The 26,448-nt window shown below is 42.1% G+C and overlaps 1 protein-coding gene across 1 annotated transcript in view; it reads left to right on the top strand.

The window, feature by feature from the left end:
• The window catches only part of LOC124024832 (E3 ubiquitin-protein ligase MYLIP-A-like), a 28,565-nt gene extending 4,855 nt beyond the window's left edge, over positions 1-23,710 (top strand). The window contains 5 exon segments of the mRNA XM_046338597.1: positions 15,899-16,084; positions 16,618-16,815; positions 18,141-18,305; positions 18,992-19,388; positions 23,024-23,710. Coding sequence (XP_046194553.1) covers positions 15,899-16,084; positions 16,618-16,815; positions 18,141-18,305; positions 18,992-19,388; positions 23,024-23,206 — 1,129 coding nt within the window. The 3' untranslated portion in view covers positions 23,207-23,710.
• The last annotated feature ends 2,738 nt before the right edge of the window (positions 23,711-26,448 follow it).

Below are 26,448 nucleotides of genomic sequence, written 5' to 3'. Positions count from 1 at the left end.
GCTTGCTTTGAACAAATCAACTGTGGGAGCAATTATTAGGAAATGGAAGACATACAAGACCACTGAATCTCCTCGATCTGGGGCCACGCAAGATCTCACCCTGTGGGGTCAAAATGATCACAAGAACGGTGAGCAAAAATCCCAGAACCACACGGGGGAACCTAGTGAATGACCTGCAGAGAGCTGGGACTAAAGTAACAAAGCCTACCATCAGTAACACACTACGCCGCCAGGGACTCAAATCCTGCAGTGCCAGACGTGTCCCCCTGCTTAAGCCAGTACATGTCCAGGCCCGTCTGAAGTTTGCTAGAGAGCATTTGGATGATCCAGAAGAAGATTGGGAGAATACCATATGGTCAGATGAAACCAAAATATAACTTTCTGGTAAAAACTCAACTCGTCATGTTTGGAGGACAAAGAATGCTGAGTTGCATCCAAAGAACACCATGCCTACTGTGAAGCATGGGGGTGGAAACACCATGCGTTGGGGCTGTTTTTCTGCAAAGGGACCAGGACGACTGATCCGTGTAAAGGAAGGAATGAATGGGGCCATGTATCGTGAGATTTTGAGTGAAAACCTCCTTCCATCAGCAACGGCATTGAAGATTAAACGTGGCTGGGTCTTTCAGCATGACAATGATCCCAAACACACCGAATGGCTTCGTAAGAAGCATTTCAAGGTCCTGGAGTGGCCTAGCCAGTCTCCAGATCTCAACCCCATAGAAAATCTTTGGAGGGAGTTGAAAGTCCGTGTTGCCCAGCAACAGCCCCAAAACCTCACTGCTCTAGAGGAGATCTGCATGGAGGAATGGGCCAAAATACCAGCAACAGTGTGTGAAAACCTTGTGAAGACTTACAGAAAACGTTTGACCTCTGTCATTGCCAACAAAGGGTATATAACAAAGTATTGAGATAAACTTTTGTTATTGACCAAATACTTATTTTCCACCATAATTTGCAAATAAAATCATTAAAAATCCTACAATGTGATTTTCTGGATTTTTTTTCTCTCATTTTGTCTGTCATAGTTGAAGTGTACCTATGATGAAAATTACAGGCCTCTCATCTTTTTAAGTGGGAGAACTTGCACAATTGGTGGCTGACTAAATACTTTTTTGCCTTTTACCACTGGAGACAGAAACATATTTACCATATCATATGGAGACAGAAACATAAACCTTTTACCATATCATATGGAGACAGAAACATAAACCTTTACCATATCATATGGAGACAGAAACATAAACCTTTTACCATATCATATGGAGACAGAAACATAAACCTTTTACCATATCATATGGAGACAGAAACATAAACCTTTTACCATATCATATGGAGACAGAAACATAAACCTTTTACCATATCATATGGAGACAGAAACATAAACCTTTTACCATATCATATGGAGACAGAAACATAAACCTTTTACCATATCATATGGAGACAGAAACATAAACCTTTTACCATATCATATGGAGACAGAAACATAAACCTTTTACCATATCATATGGAGACAGAAACATAAACCTTTTACCATATCATATGGAGACAGAAACATAAACCTTTTACCATATCATATGGAGACAGAAACATAAACCTTTTACCTTATCATAATTAGACATAATTGCAAATGAACAGGCAGTTAACCCACTGTTCCTAGGCCGTCATTGAAAATGAAACATAAACCTTTTACCATATCATATGGAGACATAAGAATTTGTTCTTAACTGACTTGCCTAGTTAAATAAAGGTAAAATAAATAAAAATATTCAACCACCCATCAGAGCTGATTGCAATAGCCTGCTTTCTCTATGATTTGCTTGACCTTCACTTGAACTCTGCATCCAGCAAATGAGTAGATAAAGCATGTCTGGTTGGAGGGGTGTATGCTGGGAGAAGAACATTCAGAAATCTCTTCCAACACACATTGCCTGTGAGCATCAGAGGTGAACCAGTTGCATACACAGCTTGAGCAAGACATTCATCAGCATTTATCTGACTACGTTCCTCCATTGAGTTAAACAACGTCTGATTCCAGGAGAACCATGAGCTGTTGATAAGGTGTCTGATTCCAGGAGAATCATGAGCTGTTGATAAGGTGTCTGATTCCAGGAGAATCATGAGCTGTTGATAAGGTGTCTGATTCCAGGAGAATCATGAGCTGTTGATAAGGTGTCTGATTCCAGGAGAATCATGAGCTGTTTATAAGGTGTCTGATTCCAGGAGAACCATGAGCTGTTGATAAGGTGTCTGATTCCAGGAGAATCATGAGCTGTTGATAAGGTGTCTGATTCCAGGAGAATCATGAGCTGTTGATAAGGTGTCTGATTCCAGGAGAACCATGAGCTGTTGATAAGGTGTCTGCTTCCAGGAGAACCATGAGCTGTTGATAAGGTGTCTGATTCCAGGAGAACCATGAGCTGTTGATAAGGTGTCTGATTCCAGGAGAACCATGAGCTGTTGATAAGGTGTCTGATTCCAGGAGAACCATGAGCTGTTGATATGGTGTCTGATTCCAGGAGAACCATGAGCTGTTGATATGGTGTCTGATTCCAGGAGAACCATGAGCTGTTGATATGGTGTCTGATTCCAGGAGAACCATGAGCTGTTGATAAGGTGTCTGATTCCAGGAGAACCATGAGCTGTTGATATGGTGTCTGCTTCATAATGTTCTGCTCCAATAGAAGTAGAGGGATGTTTGTCAGTTGCTTGTTGTGAGCGCTGAGGGAACGTTATGCACTTGGTCAGATGATACTGCATCATTGTTGCATTCTTCACATATGATTTGGCACAGTATTTGGAAATGTACACAGCTTTTCCTTCTTCATCAGCTGCAGTGAAATGTCTCCACACATCAGATGGGGCCCGTGGCATTTTCTTGTAAAGATGAGATAAATATGAGTATTAAAAAACAACAAATACAATTCCATGTACAGATGAATAGTGACACCGTTAGATTAAACAACTCCTTTGTAAGATAAATGTTTTAACATGAAACGGGTGAATTAACAATCCTCAGTTAGCTTGCTTGTGCCTGCTAAAACCCTCATGGTAGCAAAAACTAACTAGCAGATATTGTAAACAAGTTAGAAATTATATAAACACACTTTGCCATGTGTATGTGACCAATAACATCTGATAACCATGTGTATGTGACCAATAACATCTGATAACCATGTGTATGTGACCAATAACATCTGCTAACCGTGTATGTGACCAATAACATCTGATAACCATGTGTATGTGACCAATAACATCTGATAACCATGTGTATGTGACCAATAACATCTGATAACCATGTGTATGTGACCAATAACATCTGATAACCATGTGTATGTGACCAATAACATCTGCTAACCATGTGTATGTGACCAATAACATCTGCTAACCATGTGTATGTGACCAATAACATCTGCTAACCATGTGTATGTGACCAATAACATCTGATAACCATGTGTATGTGACCAATAACATCTGATAACCATGTGTATGTGACCAATAACATCTGCTAACCATGTGTATGTGACCAATAACATCTGCTAACCATGTGTATGTGACCAATAACCATGTGACCAATAACATCTGCTAACCATGTGTGACCAATAACATCTGATAACCATGTGACCAATAACATCTGATAACCATGTGTATGTGACCAATAACATCTGCTAACCATGTGTATGTGACCAATAACATCTGATAACCATGTGTATGTGACCAATAGCAAAGACTTTCAATATGGAATGTTGTCCTCCAGTGATCAACCAACCCATTCTCATTGAAGGGATCGGGATCATGTCACTATGAGGTGTGTGTTTGTACAGTATTCACTCCAGAAACTAGGTCAGGGGTCAGGCAGCAGAATCATGGGCAGGGGTTTGTAACCAGGCTACAGACAGTCAGCCAATTGTTGCTTTAAAGTCAACTCCTGGAAGGAGTGCCACTACAGCCTTTTAAAGTAACAGGAAATTCACAACAACATCAATTTAGAGTTGACACAAGCTGCATGCGGACCACAATCCCTTGGGAATATTTTTCTGCTCCAACAGTTTTAAAATGTCCCTTTATAGCTTGGCCCTGAGCCAAGTGCCATCAGACTGTTACTTTAACACACTGGGCTGTTGCTACAGGAGGATACTGCAGTCAGTCAGAGGGTTACTTTAACACACTGGGCTGTTGCTACAGGAGGATACTGCAGTCAGTCAGAGGGTTACTTTAACACACTGGGCTGTTGCTACAGGAGGACACTGCAGTCAGTCAGAGGGTTACTTTAATACACACTGGGCTGTTGCTACAGGAGGATTAGTCAGTCAGAGGGTTACTGCAGTCAGTCAGAGGGTTACTTTAATACACTGGGCTGTTGCTACAGGAGGAGTCACTGCAGTCAGTCAGAGGGTTACTTTAACACACTGGGCTGTTGCTACAGGAGGACACTGCAGTCAGTCAGAGGGTTACTTTAACACACTGGGCTGTTGCTACAGGAGGACACTGCAGTCAGTCAGAGGGTTACTTTAACACACTGGGCTGTTGCTACAGGAGGACACTGCAGTCAGTCAGAGGGTTACTTTAACACACTGGGCTGTTGCTACAGGAGGACACTGCAGTCAGTCAGAGGGTTACTTTAATACACTGGGCTGTTGCTACAGGAGGACACTTGAACAGAATGACAGTGTTGAATTAAATCTTTAAACACTTCCACACTGACAGCCCATATACTTGAACAGAATGACAGTGTTGAATTAAATCTAACTGACATATGTAGGCTGAACAATTATAAATGCAGCATGAAATAGAAGATCCTATAAATGTTCCATATCGGATCATTTTTAAAAATGTATTTCAAATTTGGTGCAGAAATTTGTTTACATCCCTCTCAGTGAGCATTTCTCCTTTGCCAAGATAATACATCCACCTGACAGGTGTGGCATATCAAGAAGATTATTAAAAGGCATGATCATTACGTAAGTGCACCATGTGCTGGGGACAATAAAAGGCTACTCTAAAATGTGCAGTTTTGTTAGACAAACACAATGCCATGTCTCAAGATGATGGAGTGTGCAATTGGCATGCTTACTGCAGGAATGTCCACCAGAGCTGTTGCCAGAGAATGTTAATGTTAATTTCTCTACCACAAGCCTTCTCCTTGAGAATTTGGCAGTACAATCAACCGGCCTCAAACCCGTAGACCATGTGTAACACGCCAGTCCAGGACCACATCTGGCTTCTTCACCTGCGGGATCGTCTGAAACCAGCCACCCGGACAGCTGATGAAACTGCTGAGTATTTCTGTCTTCAATAAAGCCTTTTTGTGGGGTAAAACTCATTCTGATTGGCTTGGCCAGGCTCCCCAGAGGGTGGGCCTATGCCTTCACAGTCCCATCCATGGCTGCTCCACTGCCCAGTCATGTGTAATCATAGATTAGGACCTAATGAATTAATTTCAATTGACTGATTGCCTTATATGAACTGTAACAAGGTAAAATGGTTGTGTTTTTAATTTTGTTCATTATAGTTTGGTCTTGAGACAGTCACAGTACATACAGTAGGTTAGGCCTGTACTAATAACACAGCTGACACGAGGCCTGTAGTAATAACACAGCTGACACGAGGCCTGTAGTAATAACACAGCTGACACGAGGCCTGTAGTAATAACACAGCTGACACGAGGCCTGTAGTAATAACACAGCTGACACGAGGCCTGTAGTAATAACACAGCTGACACGAGGCCTGTACTAATAACACAGCTGACACGAGGCCTGTACTAATAACACGGCTGACACGAGGCCTGTAGTAATAACACAGCTGACACGAGGCCTGTACTAATAACACGGCTGACACGAGGCCTGTAGTAATAACACGGCTGACACGAGGCCTGTAGTAATAACACGGCTGACACGAGGCCTGTAGTAATAACACGGCTGACACGAGGCCTGTAGTAATAACACAGCTGACACGAGGCCTGTAGTAATAACACGGCTGACACGAGGCCTGTACTAATAACACAGCTGACACGAGGCCTGTAGTAATAACATGGCTGACACGGCATATCTGAAATGCTGAACTTCAGAAAAGACACATTGCATAACTGACAGTTGTGGGAAAGAATGTCTGAAACCTTAACATAACCAGTAAGGACAACTTCTCTGGCTAAACAAAGGATTGAGAAAGTCAATTTAACAGAAAACGACAGATGCTTTTAATCCTCTGTCGTAGTGTAGCCTACATCCTGTAATCTACGTGGAAATTCATATCATTTCTTAATGTACAGTAGGACTACGTAGATTAAATTATTCATTCTCATAGCCTAACATGGGCAAATACACCTAATGTGAGCATGCAGGCTAATATGCAGTCGAATATGCAGGCTAATATGCAGGCTAATATGCAGTCTAATATGCAGGCTAATATGCAGTCTAATATACAGGCTAATATGCAGTATAATATGCAGGCTAATATGCAGGCTAATATGCAGTATAATATGCAGGCTAATATGCAGTCTAATATGCAGTCTAATATGCAGTATAATATGCAGTCTAATATGCAGTATAATATGCAGGCTAATATGCAGGCTAATATGCAGGCTAATATGCAGTATAATATGCAGGCTAATATAATATGCAGGCTAATATGCAGGCTAATATGCAGGCTAATATGCAGTATAATATGCAGGCTAATATGCAGGCTAATATGCAGTATAATATGCAGGCTAATATGCAGGCTAATATGCAGGCTAATATGCAGGCTAATATGCAGGCTAATATGCAGTATAATATGCAGGCCAATATGCAGGCTAATATGCAGGCTAATATGCAGGCTAATATGCAGTCTAATATACAGGCTAATATGCAGTATAATATGCAGGCTAATATGCAGGCTAATATGCAGTATAATATGCAGTATAATATGCAGGCTAATATGCAGTCTAATATGCAGTCTAATATGCAGTCTAATATGCAGTCTAATATGCAGTATAATATGCAGGCTAATATGCAGTCTAATATGCAGTCTAATATGCAGTCTAATATGCAGTCTAATATGCAGTATAATATGCAGGCTAATATGCAGGCTAATATGCAGGCTAATATGCAGGCTAATATGCAGGCTAATATGCAGGCTAATATGCAGTATAATATGCAGTATAATATGCAGGCTAATATGCAGGCTAATATGCAGTATAATATGCAGTATAATATGCAGTATAATATGCAGTATAATATGCAGGCTAATATGCAGGCTAATATGCAGGCTAATATGCAGGCTAATATGCAGGCTAATATGCAGGCTAATATGCAGGCTAATATGCAGGCTAATATGCAGGCTAATATGCAGTATAATATGCAGTATAATATGCAGGCTAATATGCAGTATAATATGCAGTATAATATGCAGGCTAATATGCAGGCTAATATGCAGGTGGCAAGATCATAAAGTGTCATGTTTTTTTTTGTAACAATTGTTTATTTTTTTGTCACATTCAGCAGATGGATTAAATGTGAAATGTGTTAAGGATCAGCCATACTAATAGTACAAATTCGTTTTTTTGTGGGGGTTTTAGTTTTTTATTTATAAAAGAAGAAGAAAAAATAAATTCACCTTGTCTGCTAGATGGGCTAACACCGTACTGGTGTGTTCTCAGCCTTAGCGTGAGTAGGGTTGACACGAGGAAACACTGCAAACGATGGAACATGAACCATGTATCGCAGATAACAACAAAGTATTGGCTGTAGCCCAATAAGTATATATATATATATATATATATATATATATATATATATATATATATATTTTACATTTGATGAATAATGTGGTAAATTTATAGTGCTACTAAATAACTCAGCCTTCAGATTATTCCAAAAGTAAAATAACACACCTTGGGAATCATAACAACAACGTTTGATTGGTTGAATCAATTCAACAGGAGGCTTATGTAAGTCATGTCTTAAGCACGTGCTCTGCTGGCCCTGAAAGAGTTGGGCAAACAAGAGAGGGGAGAGGCCCTCGGTCTGTCAGCAGTCCACATGCAGCTCCACACTCACTGACAATGAGAGCCATGCATCCTGCAGGCTCAGCATGCACAGTCCCCTACATCCAGCCACCCCCTTACCTCCTGGCTGGCTGAGAGTGAGAACACACGGTACTAGCCATTGTTCATCCAAGCAGGCATCCATCCTGTTGGCTTCAGCTGAGAGCCCCACTAGCTAAACACCCACTGCTTTATCACATTGTACTGCATACAAGCTGTTTAAATAGGATGTTCTGCTGATATCAACTTGCAGGGCAGAGTTCACATAGCAACAGTTCCGGAGAGCATTCAGCACCTCATCTGTCCTACAGCTGAGCGGCACCATGGGAGAATGTGTTGTTGAGAGTTGGTGGTTTCCATTTTAAAATTCATAATGAGTAAAACCATTTTGTCAAAACAGCTGCTACAATGTGTTGTCTTGTCTGTGACTGTCAGTCCTCTACCTATAGGTGTCTTGTCTGTGACTGTCAGTCCTCTACCTACAGTGTCTTGTCTGTGACTGTCAGTCCTGTACCTACAGTGTCTTGTCTGTGACTGTCAGTCCTGTACCTACAGTGTCTTGTCTGTGACTGTCAGTCCTGTACCTACAGTGTCTTGTCTGTGACTGTCAGTCCTCTACCTATAGGTGTCTTGTCTGTGACTGTCAGTACTCTACCTATAGGTGTCTTGTCTGTGACTGTCAGTCCTCTACCTACGGTGTCTTGTCTGTGACTGTCAGTCCTCTACCTACAGTGTCTTGTCTGTGACTGTCAGTCCTGTACCTATAGGTGTCTTGTCTGTGACTGTCAGTCCTGTACCTATAGGTGTCTTGTCTGTGACTGTCAGTCTTCTACCTATAGGTGTCTTGTCTGTGACTGTCAGTCCTCTACCTATAGGTGTCCTGTCTGTGACTATCAGTCCTCTACCTACATTGTCTAACGGGAGCCTGTTAGGACTTGATAGGCTACATCTTTAGAACTAGAGCCATGAAACATACATGAATATACCTACTGTAGGCTGTAGATTCATATACCCACTGTAGGCTATATACCTACTGTAGGCTGTAGATTCATATACCCACTGTAGGCTATATACCTACTGTAGGCTGTAGATTCATATACCCACTGTAGGCTACGTACTGTAGATTCATATACCCACTGTAGGCTATGTACTGTAGATTCATATACCTGCTATAAATTCAATGCAGCAGATATGTAGATATCTAGCCTAATCTCAGCACCCAGAACCAAATCAGCTACTGGATGTCAATGTTATGACTGTAACGAGAGACCAGTGGATATGTGATGTTATACCAGTGGATATGTGATGTTATACCAGAGACCAGTGGATATGTGATGTTATACCAGTGGATATGTGATGTTATACCAGAGACCAGTGGATATGTGATGTTATACCAGAGACCAGTGGATATGTGATGTTATACCAGAGACCAGTGGATATGTGATGTTATACCAGAGACCAGTGGATATGTGATGTTATACCAGTGGATATGTGATGTTATACCAGAGACCAGTGGATATGTGATGTTATACCAGTGGATATGTGATGTTATACCAGAGACCAGTGGATATCTGATGTTATACCAGAGACCAGTGGATATGTGATGTTATACCAGTGGATATGTGATGTTATACCAGTGGATATGTGATGTTATACCAGAGACCAGTGGATATGTGATGTTATACCAGAGACCAGTGGATATGTGATGTTATACCAGAGACCAGTGGATATGTGATGTTATACCAGTGGATATGTGATGTTATACCAGAGACCAGTGGATATGTGATGTTATACCAGAGACCAGTGGATATGTGATGTTATACCAGAGACCAGTGGATATGTGATGTTATACCAGAGACCAGTGGATATGTGATGTTATACCAGAGACCAGTGGATATGTGATGTTATACCAGAGACCAGTAGATATGTGATGTTATACCAGTGGATATGTGATGTTATACCAGAGACCAGTGGATATGTGATGTTATACCAGAGACCAGTGGATATATGATGTTAGACCAGTGGATATGTGATGTTATACCAGTGGATATGTGATGTTATACCAGAGACCAGTGGATATGTGATGTTATACCAGAGACCAGTGGATATATGATGTTATACCAGAGACCAGTGGATATGTGATGTTATACCAGTGGATATCTGATGTTATACCAGAGACCAGTGGATATGTGATGTTATACCAGTGGATATGTGATGTTATACCAGAGACCAGTGGATATGTGATGTTATACCAGTGGATATGTGATGTTATACCAGAGACCAGTGGATATGTGATGTTATACCAGAGACCAGTGGATATGTGATGTTATACCAGAGACCAGTGGATATGTGATGTTATACCAGAGACCAGTGGATATGTGATGTTATACCAGAGACCAGTGGATATGTGATGTTATACCAGAGACCAGTGGATATGTGATGTTATACCAGAGACCAGTGGATATGTGATGTTATACCAGAGACCAGTGGATATGTGATGTTATACCAGAGACCAGTGGATATGTGATGTTATACCAGAGACCAGTGGATATGTGATGTTATACCAGAGACCAGTGGATATGTGATGTTATGGATATGTGATGTTATACCAGAGACCAGTGGATATGTGATGTTATACCAGAGACCAGTGGATATGTGATGTTATACCAGAGACCAGTGGATATGTGATGTTATACCAGAGACCAGTGGATATGTGATGTTATACCAGAGACCAGTGGATATGTGATGTTATACCAGAGACCAGTGGATATGTGATGTTATACCAGAGACCAGTGGATATGTGATGTTATACCAGAGACCAGTGGATATGTGATGTTATACCAGAGACCAGTGGATATGTGATGTTATACTAGAGACCAGTGGATATGTGATGTTATACCAGAGACCAGTGGATATGTGATGTTATACCAGAGACCAGTGGATATGTGATGTTATACCAGAGACCAGTGGATATGTGATGTTATACTAGAGACCAGTGGATATGTGATGTTATACCAGAGACCAGTGGATATATGATGTTATACCAGAGACCAGTGGATATGTGATGTTATACCAGTGGATATCTGATGTTATACCAGAGACCAGTGGATATGTGATGTTATACCAGTGGATATGTGATGTTATACCAGAGACCAGTGGATATGTGATGTTATACCAGAGACCAGTGGATATGTGATGTTATACCAGAGACCAGTGGATATGTGATGTTATACCAGAGACCAGTGGATATGTGATGTTATACCAGAGACCAGTGGATATGTGATGTTATACCAGAGACCAGTGCATATGTGATGTTATACCAGAGACCAGTGCATATGTGATGTTATACCAGTGGATATGTGATGTTATACTAGAGACCAGTGGATATGTGATGTTATACCAGAGACCAGTGCATATGTGATGTTATACTAGAGACCAGTGCATATGTGATGTTATACCAGTGGATATGTGATGTTATACTAGAGACCAGTGGATATGTGATGTTATACCAGAGACCAGTGGATATGTGATGTTATACCAGTGGATATGTGATGTTATACTAGAGACCAGTGGATATGTGATGTTATACCAGTGGATATGTGATGTTATACCAGTGGATATGTGATGTTATACCAGAGACCAGTGGATATGTGATGTTATACCAGAGACCAGTGGATATGTGATGTTATACCAGAGACCAGTGGATATGTGATGTTATACCAGTGGATATGTGATGTTATACCAGAGACCAGTGGATATGTGATGTTATACCAGTGGATATGTGATGTTATACTAGAGACCAGTGGATATGTGATGTTATACCAGTGGATATGTGATGTTATACTAGAGACCAGTGGATATGTGATGTTATACCAGAGACCAGTGGATATGTGATGTTATACCAGTGGATATGTGATGTTATACTAGAGACCAGTGGATATGTGATGTTATACCAGTGGATATGTGATGTTATACTAGAGACCAGTGGATATGTGATGTTATACCAGTGGATATGTGATGTTATACCAGAGACCAGTGGATATGTGATGTTATACTAGAGACCAGTGGATATGTGATGTTATACTAGAGACCAGTGGATATCTGATGTTATACCAGTGGATATGTGATGTTATACCAGAGACCAGTGGATATGTGATGTTATACCAGAGACCAGTGGATATGTGATGTTATACCAGAGACCAGTGGATATGTGATGTTATACTAGAGACCAGTGGATATGTGATGTTATACCAGAGACCAGTGGATATGTGATGTTATACCAGAGACCAGTGGATATGTGATGTTATACCAGAGACCAGTGGATATGTGATGTTATACCAGTGGATATGTGGATATGTGATGTTACACCAGTGGATATGTGATGTTATACCAGAGACCAGTGGATATGTGATGTTATACCAGAGACCAGTGGATATGTGATGTTATACTAGAGACCAGTGGATATGTGATGTTATACCAGTGGATATGTGATGTTATACCAGAGACCAGTGGATATGTGATGTTAGACCAGAGACCAGTGGATATGTGATGTTAGACCAGAGACCAGTGGATATGTGATGTTATACCAGAGACCAGTGCACATGTGATGTTATACCAGAGACCAGTGGATATGTCAAATCAAATCAAATCAAATCAAATTTATTTATATAGCCCTTCGTACGTCAGCTGATATCTCAAAGTGCTGTACAGAAACCCAGCCTAAAACCCCAAACAGCAAACAATGCAGGTGTAAAAGCACGGTGGCTAGGAAAAACTCCCTAGAAAGGCCAAAACCTAGGAAGAAACCTAGAGAGGAACCGGGCTATGTGGGGTGGCCAGTCCTCTTCTGGCTGTGCCGGGTGGAGATTATAACAGAACATGACCAAGATGTTCAAATGTTCATAAATGACCAGCATGGTCAAATAATAATAAGGCAGAACAGTTGAAACTGGAGCAGCAGCACAGTCAGGTGGACTGGGGACAGCAAGGAGCCATCATGTCAGGTAGTCCTGGGGCACGGTCCTAGGGCTCAGGTCAGTTGAAACTGGAGCAGGAGCATGGCCAGGTGGACTGGGGACAGCAAGGAGTCCTCATGTCAGGTAGTCCTGGGACATGGTCCTAGGGCCCAGGCCAGTTGAAACTGGAGCAGCAGCATGGCCAGGTGGACTGGGGACAGCAAGGAGTCATCATGTCAGGTAGTCCTGGGGCATGGTTCTAGGGCTCAGGTCCTCCGAGAGAGAGAAAGAAAGAGAGAAGGAGAGAATTAGAGAACGCACACTTAGATTTACACAGGACACCGAATAGGACAGGAGAAGTACTCCAGATAAACAAACTGACCCTAGCCCCCCGACACATAAACTACTGCAGCATAAATACTGGAGGCTGAGACAGGAGGGGTCAGGAGACACTGTGGCCCCATCCGAGGACACCCCCGGACAGGGCCAAACAGGAAGGATATGTGATGTTATACCAGTGGATATGTGATGTTATACCAGTGGATATGTGATGTTAGACCAGAGACCAGTGGATATGTGATGTTATACCAGAGACCAGTGGATATGTGATGTTATACCAGAGACCAGTGGATATGTGATGTTATACCAGAGACCAGTGGATATGTGATGTTATACCAGAGACCAGTGGATATGTGATGTTATACCAGAGACCAGTGGATATGTGATGTTATACCAGAGACCAGTGGATATGTGATGTTATACCAGAGACCAGTGGATATGTGATGTTATACCAGAGACCAGTGGATATGTGATGTTATACCAGAGACCAGTGGATATGTGATGTTATACCAGAGACCAGTGGATATGTGATGTTATACCAGAGACCAGTGGATATGTGATGTTATACCAGAGACCAGTGGATATGTGATGTTATACCAGTGGATATGTGATGTTATACCAGAGACCAGTGGATATGTGATGTTATACCAGAGACCAGTGGATATGTGATGTTATACCAGAGACCAGTGGATATGTGATGTTATACCAGAAACCAGTGGATATCTGATGTTATACCAGTGGATATGTGATGTTATACCAGAGACCAGTGGATATGTGATGTTATACCAGTGGATATGTGATGTTATACCAGAGACCAGTGGATATGTGATGTTATACCAGAGACCAGTGGATATGTGATGTTATACCAGAGACCAGTGGATATGTGATGTTATACCAGAGACCAGTGGATATGTGATGTTATACCAGTGGATATGTGATGTTATACTAGAGACCAGTGGATATGTGATGTTATACCAGAGACCAGTGGATATGTGATGTTATACCAGAGACCAGTGGATATGTGATGTTATACCAGAGACCAGTGGATATGTGATGTTATACCAGAGACCAGTGGATATGTGATGTTATACCAGAGACCAGTGGATATGTGATGTTATACCAGAGACCAGTGGATATGTGATGTTAGACCAGTGGATATGTGATGTTATACCAGAGACCAGTGGATATGTGATGTTATACCCAGAGATATGTGATGTTATACCAGTGGATATGTGATGTTATACTAGACCAGTGGATATGTGATGTTATACCAGAGACCAGTGGATATGTGATGTTATACCAGAGACCAGTGGATATGTGATGTTATACCAGAGACCAGTGGATATGTGATGTTATACCCAGTGGATATGTGATGTTATACCAGAGACCAGTGGATATGTGATGTTATACCAGAGACCAGTGGATATGTGATGTTATACCAGAGACCAGTGGATATGTGATGTTATACCAGAGACCAGTGGATATGTGATGTTATACCAGAGACCAGTGGATATGTGATGTTATACCAGAGACCAGTGGATATGTGATGTTATACCCGTGGATATGTGATGTTATACCAGAGACCAGTGGATATGTGATGTTATACCAGAGACCAGTGGATATGTGATGTTAGACCAGAGACCAGTGGATATGTGATGTTATACCAGAGACCAGTGGATATGTGATGTTAGACCAGAGACCAGTGGATATCTGATGTTAGACCAGAGACCAGTGGATATGTGATGTTATACCAGAGACCAGTGGATATGTGATGTTATACCAGAGACCAGTGGATATGTGATGTTATACCAGAGACCAGTGGATATGTGATGTTATACCAGAGACCAGTGGATATGTGATGTTATACCAGAGACCAGTGCACCCCCGCACTGTTCTTCAACTCAGAAACTTAAGTATGCTTTGACATGTTCAGGTACACGGTTCAAGACTTTCATTATGACTTTCAGTTACACCTCCGACACTGTGCCGTTACACCATAGTAGTATACATTGGAGTGAAGCACAGACTGAGTTTGTTAAGTTTAAACTGGCTTCCTGTTTATCACATGGGACAGTCTGGGGTCGTGACCTGCCTGTACCAGCAATTCTGCCGCCCACATTCCTCACTGGAGCAATACGATGGATAGCTGACCCTGTGGACAGAAAGGTCAAGCGCTCGTAGCAGGCATGAGAGAACTGTCATTTTATAAAGAAGGCTATCTTCACTCCTATATTCAGTGCAACTTCCTGTTTTGAGGAGGCACAGAGGGCTAGTTTACCATCACCAGTTAAGCTGTATTCTTGTTCTTCCTCTTTTACGACTATGTTGAAGATGACAACAAGAGCATTCTAATATCGCATAATTCTTTGCATAAATGAGGAAGAATTCTAGACAAAAGGACCAGTGATACTAGTTATTACGTTGTTCTAACCTGGGTATCTTCAACCTAGATTTAGGGCCTACAAAGAGGATTATCTTCGTTCCTCTTTTCAGTGCAATGACGAGGCAGTTTTGTGAAGTTGTATTCTCGTTCTTCCTCATGTCCATCATATAACCCTTTACACATCCCTCTCTCCTCCAGACATATGTTCTTCCTGCACATAAAGGAGGAGCTGGACAGTGGCAGCCTGCAGATGGAGGCTGAGCAGGCCAAGGGGCTGTGTGCCCTAATAGCCCAGGCTGAGTACGGAGACTACAACCAGAACACAGCCAAGTACTGCTCTAGCCAGATCTTCAGACAGGAGCCTGACCTGGCAACCATCAACAGGTCAGCAAAGCAATGAGTAACTTGACTCCACCTGCATTCCATGTCTTACTAAGTACTTCTCTGTGCTGACTTGTAGAACTGCTATAGATACAAGATGATGAAAATATAACCTTTTTGATGTGTGAAGGCCATCTGAATAGCTGACTAAACCATGGTTTGGTCTTCTGTTATGGCCTTGATGTGGGAGGAGCCTAAATACTCCCAAATCAGCATATAAATGGGATTCACAACATCTGTCCCTAAAACACTAGGCTGCTGACTCAGCTAGCCCTGCAGCTATATACATTCACTACTGGGCACTAAAGTACAGTTCTCATTCCTCATGTGTTTTGATTAGTTTTAGTTCATTTTATTTCGTAGATCTTTTTTTTAAATATATAAATAATACATTTAAAAAAATGAAAACCGAGCAGGGATTATTTGGTGGCAGCATTTGAAATAGAAGGTAGAAAACATGTTTAATCCTATGGGTGTTTAATCCTAACAGCAGAAAACGTAACTCTTCTGTCCCGTCCTGCCGTGTCCGTCTGCAGCATCCAGGAGAAGCACCGCGAGCTAGAGGGTCTGAGCCAGGCGTCAGCAGAGTACCAGGCCCTACAGCTGGTGTCCTCCCTGGAGAACTACGGGGTGGAGTGGCACTGGGCCAGGGACTCAGAGGGACAGAGGCTGGCTATAGGGGTCGGCCCTGAAGGGGTATCTATCTGTCAGGAGGACTTCACCCTCACCAACAGGTAAATTCATTAAACTAACCTGACTTCACCCCCACCAACAGGTATATTCATTAAACTAACCTGACTTCACCCCCACCAACAGGTAAATTCACTAAACTAACCTGACTTCACCCCCACCAACAGGTAAATTCACTACACTGACCTGACTTCACCCCCATCAACAGGTATTAAACTAACCTGACTTCACCCCCACCAACAGGTATATTCATTAAACTAACCTGACTTCACCCCCATCAACAGGTATTAAACTAACCTGACTTCACCCCCACCAACAGGTATTAAACTAACCTGACTTCACCCCCACCAACAGGTATTAAACTAACCTGACTTCACCCCCACCAACAGGTATTAAACTAACCTGACTTCACCCCCACCAACAGGTATTAAACTAACCTGACTTCACCCCCACCAACAGGTATTAAACTAACCTGACTTCACCCCCACCAACAGGTATTAAACTAACCTGACTTCACCCCCACCAACAGGTATTAAACTAACCTGACTTCACCCCCATCAACAGGTATTAAACTAACCTGGGTATTAAACTAACCTGACTTCACCCCCATCAACAGGTATTAAACTAACCTGACTTCACCCCCACCAACAGGTATTAAACTAACCTGACTTCACCCCCACCAACAGGTATTAAACTAACCTGACTTCACCCCCACCAACAGGTATATTCATTAAACTAACCTGACTTCACCCCCACCAACAGGTATATTCATTAAACTAACCTGACTTCACCCCCACCAACAGGTATTAAACTAACCTGACTTCACCCCCACCAACAGGTATTAAACTAACCTGACAGTGCTGTTTGCAAAACATGTTATTCGTTGATGCACTGAACAACAACAACAAAAAAGAAACTAAAGTTGAGGTCGGCTTCCTGTCTTTTTCTACTGTGCAGTGTTTGTATACAGATGTAGCAGAGTTGAAAATATAACACTGACTGGTTATACAAACTCAGCATGCTTCTGTTAGCGTAGACACCGTTAATATGTGATTATGTAAAAAAAAAAAAAATATGCCATTTAGCAGACGCTTTTATCCAAAGCGACTTACAGTCATGTGTGCATACATTCTACGTATGGGTGGTCCCGGGAATCGAACCCACTACACTGGCGTTACAAGCGCCATGCTCTACCAACTGAGCTACAGAAGGACTACACGGTGTAGTTCTGTCTACAGGTCTAGACACCGTTAATATGTGATTATGTAGTTCTATCTACAGGTCTTTACACACAAGACAATGCTCTGCTGTTGGACATTTGATATGAAGTTATATAGAGCCTACAATGACTCTCTGTCCTCTGTTCTAGGATCATTTATCCCATCATCCAAATGGCCACCCAGTCAGGGAAGAATGTGTACATGACCATCACTAAGGACAGTGGTGAGGATGTGGCCCTGCTGTTTAAGATGACAAGCACCAGAGCTGCCAGCGGCCTGTACCGGGCCATCACAGAGACCCACGCCTTCTACAGGTCAGCAACCATGTAGCATGTAGCATGGCTCACATACCAACAACATGCCTTCTACAGGTCAGCAACCATGTAGCATGTAGCATGGCTCACATACCAACAACATGCCTTCTACAGGTCAGCAACCATGTAGCATGGTTTACATACCAACAACATGCCTTCTACAGGTCAGCAACCATTTAGCATGTAGCATGGCTCACATACCAACAACATGCCTTCTACAGGTCAGCAACCATGTAGCATGTAGCATGGCTTACACACCAACAACATGCCTTCTACAGGTCAGCAACCATGTAGCATGTAGCATGGCTTACACACCAACAACATGCCTTCTACAGGTAAGCAACCATGTAGCATGTAGCATGGCTCACATACCAACAACATGCCTTCTACAGGTCAGCAACCATGTAGCATGTAGCATGGCTTACACACCAACAACATGCCTTCTACAGGTAAGCAACCATGTAGCATGGCTCACATACCAACAACATGCCTTCTACAGGTCAGCAACCATGTAGCATGTAGCATGGCTTACACACCAACAACATGCCTTCTACAGGTCAGCAACCATGTAGCATGTAGCATGGCTTGTACATGTGGAGTCACTCCAGTTTCACAGTGTAATAACATTTTATAATATTGATTTTAGTGTACTTGGTCAATAACTGTGATGTTTACTTGTCCTTCAGGTGTGACACGGTGACGAACGACGTGATGATGCAGTACAGCCGTGACTTCAAGGGTCACCTGGCGTCTCTCTTCCTCAACGAGAGCATCGACCTGGGCAAGAAGTATGTCTTCGACATCCGACGCACCTCCAAGGAGGTCTACGACCACTGCCGCAGGGCGCTCTACAACGCCGGCATGGCAAGGGACTGTGTGTCCGGCGAGCAGAGCCCGTCGCGGTCCCCTGGGGTGGGGGAAGGAGGCTGTGAGGGGTGCCAGAGGAGCCGGGTTCTGGAGGAGAAGCTGCAGCAGCTTCAGGATGCTCTGCTGTGTATGCTGTGCTGTGAAGAGGAGATGGACGCTGCCTTCTGCCCCTGTGGACACATGGTGTGCTGCCACAACTGTGCCGTCCAGCTAGAGGTAACCATAACGCCATGGTTTAAAATAAGTATATATATATACGTACTCACTCACTCACTCACTCACTCACTCACTCACTCACTCACTCACTCACTCACTCACTCACTCACTCACTCACTACCAGTCAAAAGTTTTAGAACACCTACTCATTCAAGGGTTTTTCTTTATTTTTACTATTTTCTACATAAGAGTGAAGCCATCAAAACTATGAAATAACACATGGAGTCATGGAGTAACCAAAAAGTATTAAACAAATTAAAATATTTTATTCTTCAAATAGCCACCCTTTGCCTTGATGACAGCTTTGCACACTCTTGGTATTCTCTCAACCAGTTTAACCCGGAATGATTTTCCAACAGTATTGAAGCAGTTCCCACACATGGTGAGCACTTGTAGGCTGCTTTTCCTTCACTCTGCGGTCTGACTCAACCCAAACTATCTCAATTTGGTTGAGGTTGTGTAATTGTGGAGGCCAGGTCAACTGATGCAGCACTCCATCACTCTTCTTCTTGGTCAAATAGCCCTTACACAGCCTGGAGGTGTGTTGGGTCGTTGTCCTGTCAAAAAACAAATGATAGTCCCATTAAACGCACGCCAGATGGGAAGGCGTAATGCTACCGATGCTGTGGTAGCCATGCTGGTTAAGTGTGCCTTGAATTCTAAATACATCACCGACAGTGTCACCAGCAAAACACCATAACACCACCTCCTCCATGCTTCACGGTGGGAACCACACATGCAGAGATCATCCGTTCACCTACTCTGCGTCTCACAAAGACACGGCGGTTGGAACCAAAAATCTCCGATTTGGACTGCAGCATCTGCAGCATCTCCCCTCCACGACCCCACACATGACGCAAGTTCACAGACAAAATTCAAACAATTTCAGACCAAATAAACATTTCTTAAAAGCATTGTTAACTAATGGGAAAGGCAGTCAGAGACTACAAAGGTGCTGCAGATGACAGTCCCCCCAGCTCTCTCTTTGCTGAAGCCATGAGTGCATGTTTCAGTGCCCAACAGGTCATAGATCAGATTTTATCAGATGTCCAGGAGGAACTAGAGAACAATGATTTAGAAGAGGAGCAGGAATCTGAAGAAGATGGGGAAGAATTACAACCCAGAGCCACGATGTATCATCTTCAGATGAAGAAGAGAACCCCCAAGCTGAACGAGACATTTTTGTCAAATAACAGCAACATAACATGGTCCTTGTCACCATATGACAACCAGGGCAGGATGGCAGCACAACATGTCATAAGGATGAAACCCCAGGGCCCACAAGACATGCAGTCAACATGTCATAAGGATGACCCCAGGGCCCACAAGACATGCAGTCAACATGTCATAAGGATGACCCCAGGGCCCAGGGCCCACAAGACATGCAGTCAACATGTCATAAGGATGACCCCAGGGCCCACAAGACATGCAGTCAACATGTCATAAGGATGACCCCAGGGCCCACAAGACATGCAGTCAACATGTCATAAGGATGACCCCAGGGCCCACAAGACATGCAGTCAACATGTCATAAGGATGACCCCAGGGCCCACAAGACATGCAGTCAACATGTCAGAAGGACGACTCCAGGGCCCACAAGACATGCAGTCAACATGTCATAAGGATGACCCCAGGGCCCACAGGACATGCAGTTACCCAGGACATCACCTCAACATTCTACATGTTCATCACACCAGCCGTCGAAAAAATTATCTTGGAGAAGGCAAATTTGGAGGATTTCTGTAAATATGGAGACAACTGGAAAAGGATGGATCAGATTGACCTGCGTGTCTACATAGGGCTGCTAATCTTAGCGGGTGTGTATAGGTCCCGAGGTGAGGCTACATGTAGTCTCTGGGATGCAGAGAGTGGAAGGGCGATTTAATAAAATAATTAATTTTTTTAAAACGGCTTAAAAAATATATATATAATTATTTTTTGTGCCACAATGCCACTGAAAGTTTTTCACACTTTCTCAAGAATGCTACGATTTGAGAACCGTGAGTCAAGACCTGCAAGACATGTGTGAGGAAAATGCTCTTGTAACCCCACACATTCAAAGAAGGGAGTGCCTCCCCAGCACAGCAGCCTTTTGCAGTGCTTGTGGCAAGTTAACAAATACTATGTGCTGCACATGTGAGAAATACACCTGCAAAGTCCATGCACACACACTTGCATACTGTCCTACATGTGCTAATTAGAGTTGATTGATTTATGTTCCTCACGTTTTTGTTTTGTATCTATCTTATCTTATGTAATGTTGTTTCTACACCTTGTGGGTGGGGGCAATGGTTAAACAAATGGGAGAAGACTAGTATTTTGTAGTTGAATTCCTCATTGTACAGTCCATAAGTATATATTTAAAAACAGATATTCACAAATTTTGTGATGAATGACAGGTTGTTTCTTCATGCAAAACACATTTAGGATTTAAAATTCAATTAAGCTGCTTTATTTTAGGGGTTTAGTGAAGGCGGGTCATTTTTTAACCTTTAGGACAAGGTGAGTATACAGAATGTTAAGACTTACACAAGGGTTAAAGTAATGATGGACTGTTGTTTCTCTTTGCTTATTTGAGCTGTTCTTGACATAATATGGACTTGGTCTTTTACCAAATAGGGCTATCTTCTGTATACCACCTCTACCTTGCCACAACACAACTGAGTGGCTCAAACGCATTATGAAGGAAAGAAATTCCACAAATTAACTTTTTAAGAAGGCACACCTGTTAATTGAAATGCATTCTAGGTGACTACCTCATGAAGCTGGCTGAGAGAATACCAAGAGTGTGCAAAGCTGTCATCAAGGCAAAGGGTGTATTTGAATAATTTTTTATATTTGAAGAATCTCAAATATAAAATATATTTTGATTTATTTAACACTTTTTTTGGTTACTACGTGATTCCATATGTGTTATTTCATAGTTTTGATGGAGTCACTATTATTCTACAATGTAGAAAATAGTAAAAAAAATAAAGAAAAACCCTTGTATGAGTAGATGTTCTAAAACTTTTGACCGGTTGTGTGTGTACAGTATATAATTGTTGAAATATTTTGTAGTCTGTATTGATAGATACAGTGAAGAAGTGATTGAAATGGAGGAGAAGGACAGAATGGAATGTGACTCAGTCGGGGTTTGAACCGCAGCCTCCATGGGGTTTATGTGTTCCAGGGGTGGCAGCACTAAACACCAGTCCCTGTTACACCATAACGCCATGTTCTAGTATCTTCCACTGTGCTGAATGAACTTTGAAGCTCCAAGTTAAACTTTTAGAGAGGTCAGGGTGGTTGGCAGTTCATGAAAAGAGCTGGTGCTTTTTTTTCCCTTTTTAAGCAAATGAAGTGAACTGTTTGGTGAGGAGGAGTATGGGAGCCGGGAGGAATGTTTGCAGAAACTATAGTTACCCTTTTTCCCATGGTTTATTGGCTGTCCGGAACCTTCTGTAGCCTGTAGGTCGTAGGTTAAATGCCTGTACTGTCAGCTACTCTGTGGACACCATTAATCCAATATTATATATATATATTATATAATTAATTCATCCAGATCTATAGGACTGTATATATATATATACAGTGTTTTAATGTTAGATTAGCATATTATATTCTAATCAAATCTTTTGATCTCACCCCTTCAGGTGTGTCCGGTGTGTCGGTCAGAGGTGGACCATGTCCAGCACGTCTACCTGCCCACCTGTGCCAACCTGCTGTCCCTGGCAGTGAGCAGTGCTGCCCCCTTCAATATTCCCAGAGACCTGGCCACTCACCTCTGTTCCTCCAGAGAGTTCTACACCAGCACAGACCAGATCTGTCACACGTAGATTTACTTCCAAATAGCTATCATTGCTATCATTGCTAGCGTTAGCTAGCTAAAAATCTGGAGGTCTCCCCTCAATCTTAGCTAGCTGGCTAACGTTAGCTAGCTAAAATCTGTAGGTCTCCCCTCAATTTTAGCTAGCTGGCTAACGTTATACTGCATCTAAAGTTAATCCGGCGACATCAAAATGATGAAAAAAGGTTTTCCTACTAATTATTTGCCGCCTTTAGAAATGTCATCGTGTTTTCAAGCCACAGTAATAAACTTTAGACTGAATATTCATCAGCCCCCAATGAGGATGCATTGAGTAGAATGTTCAGTTGGGCATCAGTCCTAAAACAAACCTTCAAACAATATTGTGAAGCAACGTGCAAACCATAAATACCAGGGGTAGTGCTGTAGTAGTATACCAGTAGTAGTGCTGTAGTAGTATACCAGTAGTAGTGCTGTAGTAGTTGTATACCAGTAGTAGTGCTGTAGTAGTATACCAGTAGTAGTGCTGCAGTAGTTGTAGTGCTGTAGTATACCAGTAGTAGTGCTGTATTAGTATACCAGTAGTAGTGCTGTAGTAGTTGTATACCAGTAGTAGTGCTGTAGTTGTATACCAGTAGTAGTGTTGTAGTAGTATACCAGTAGTAGTGCTGTAGTAGTTGTATACCAGGCATAGTATACCAGTAGTAGTGCTGTAGTAGTTGTATACCAGGCATAGTATACCAGTAGTAGTGCTGTAGTAGTATACCTGTAGTAGTATACCAGTAGTAGTGCTGTAGTAGTTGTATACCAGGCATAGTATACCAGTAGTAGTGCTGCAGTAGTTGTAGTGCTGTAGTATACCAGTAGTAGTGCTGTAGTAGTTGTATACCAGTAGTAGTGCTGTAGTTGTATACTAGTAGTAGTGCTGTAGTAGTATACCAGTAGTAGTGCTATAGTAGTATACCAGTAGTAGTGCTGTAGTAGTATACCAGTAGTAGTGCTATAGTAGTATACCAGTAGTAGTGCTGTAGTAGTTGTATACCAGTAGTAGTGCTGTAGTAGTTGTATACCAGGGGTAATGCTGTAGTAGTATACCAGTAGTAGTGCTGTAGTAGTATACCAGTAGTAGTATACCAGTAGTAGTGCTATAGTAGTATACCAGTAGTAGTGCTGTAGTAGTATACCAGTAGTAGTATACCAGTAGTAGTGCTGTAGTAGTTGTATAACAGGGGTAGTGCTGTAGTAGTATACCAGTTGTAGTGCTGTAGTATTGTATACCAGTAGTAGTGCCGTAGTAGTTGTATACCTGTAGTAGTGCTGTAGTAGTTGTATACCAGGGGTAGTGCTGTAGTAGTTGTAGTGCTGTAGTAGTATACCAATAGTTGTATACCAGTAGTAGTGCTGTAGTAGTTGTATACCAGGGGTAGTGCTGTAGTAGTTGTAGTGCTGTAGTAGTATACCAATAGTTGTATACCAGTAGTAGTGCTGCAGTAGTTGTATACCATTCATAGTATACCAGTAGTAGTGCTGTAGTAGTATACCTGTAGTAGTATACGAGTAGTAGTGCTGCAGTAGTTGTATATCAGGCATAGTATACCAGTAGTAGTTGTATACCAGTAGTAGTGCTGCAGTAGTTGTATATCAGGCATAGTATACCAGTAGTAGTAGTATACGAGTAGTAGTGCTGCAGTAGTTGTATATCAGGCATAGTATACCAGTAGTAGTTGTATACCAGTAGTAGTGCTGCAGTAGTTGTATACCAGGTGTAGTGCTGCAGTAGGGATATACCAGGGGTAGTATACCAGTAGTTGTATACCAGGGGTAGTGATGTAGTAGTATACCAGTAGGTGTATACCAGGGGTAGTGCTGTAGTAGTATACCAGTAGTTGTATACCAGTAGTAGTGCTGTATTAGTATACCAGTAGTAGTGCTGTAGTAGTTGTATACCAGTAGTAGTGCTGTAGTAGTTGTATACCAGTAGTAGTGCTGTAGTAGTATACCAGTAGTAGTGATGTAGTAGTGCTGTAGTATACCAGTAGTAGTGCTGTAGTAGTATACCAGTAGTAGTGCTGTAGTAGTTGTATACCAGTAGTAGTGCTGTAGTAGTAGTATACCAGTAGTAGTGCTGTAGTAGTTGTATACCAGTAGTAGTGCTGTAGTAGTTGTATACCAGTAGTAGTGCTGTAGTAGTTGTATACCAGTAGTAGTGCTGTAGTAGTTGTAGTGCTGTAGTAGTGCTGTAGTATACCAGTAGTAGTGCTGTAGTAGTTGTATACCAGTAGTAGTGCTGTAGTTGTATACCAGGGGTAGTATACCAGTAGTGTAGTAGTACTGCAGTATTGGTGTTGTAGTAGTAGTGTGCTACTGTATGAGGTGCTATATGACTGCATACAGTAGCATTCTGAACATTAATTTCTCTGGCCACAGCTCTGGTGGACATTCCTGCAGTCAGCATGCCAACTGCACGCTCCCTCAACTTGAGACATCTATTGTGTTGTGTGACAACTGTACATTTTAGAACAATCTTTTATTGTCTCCAGCACAAGGTGCACCTGTGTAATGATTGTGCTGTTTAATCAGCTTCTTGATATGCCAGCTTCTTGATTACCTTGGCACAGGGGAAATGCTCACTACCGGGGATGTAAACAAATTAGTGCACAATTTGAGAGAAATAAGCTTTTTGTTCATTATATGTATACTTTACACTCCATTGTATTTTGATGTCTTTATCTCTGCCTTAAACAAACGGTATATAAATGTGATGTCTCTGACCATAGTGTTGAAATCGTCATTACATTAGACTAGAAGAGTGTACCAGACCAGGTAAATAGTCTTTTTTTTATTTTTTTTATCAGGGCCCACAGGGCTGTAATGAAGTAGTGCACTATATAGGGTGTCTGTTGGGATGGATGTTCCCACTGTCTTACACAGATGAGTTACTCAATCTATCTTCTGGCCTGCAGCGAGTTCAACAACATGTACCATACCAGGCCTGTTACCAGTCTACAGAAGTCACATTGTTGCTTCTCATACCACCCTACATCCCACTGCTGGCTTGCTCAGATCTAAACATGGTTTGTCTCTGGATGCTAATGGAAGTGGTGTTGGAGGGCCAATTATCCCAATGACCCAGGACAGTGTTTGGGGACATTGCCCTGTGTAGCGTGTCGTCTTTCGGATGAGACGTTAAACGGGTGTCCTGACTCTCTGTGGTCACTAAAGATCCCATGGCACTTATTACAAGAGTAGGGGTGTTAACCCTGATGTCCTGAC

The sequence above is a fragment of the Oncorhynchus gorbuscha genome, unplaced genomic scaffold (assembly GCF_021184085.1).
Source record: "Oncorhynchus gorbuscha isolate QuinsamMale2020 ecotype Even-year unplaced genomic scaffold, OgorEven_v1.0 Un_scaffold_2021, whole genome shotgun sequence".
Lineage (NCBI taxonomy): Eukaryota > Metazoa > Chordata > Actinopteri > Salmoniformes > Salmonidae > Oncorhynchus > Oncorhynchus gorbuscha.
The sequence above is the reverse complement of the archived record's forward strand: the minus strand, read 5'-3'. Positions and strand labels throughout refer to the sequence as shown.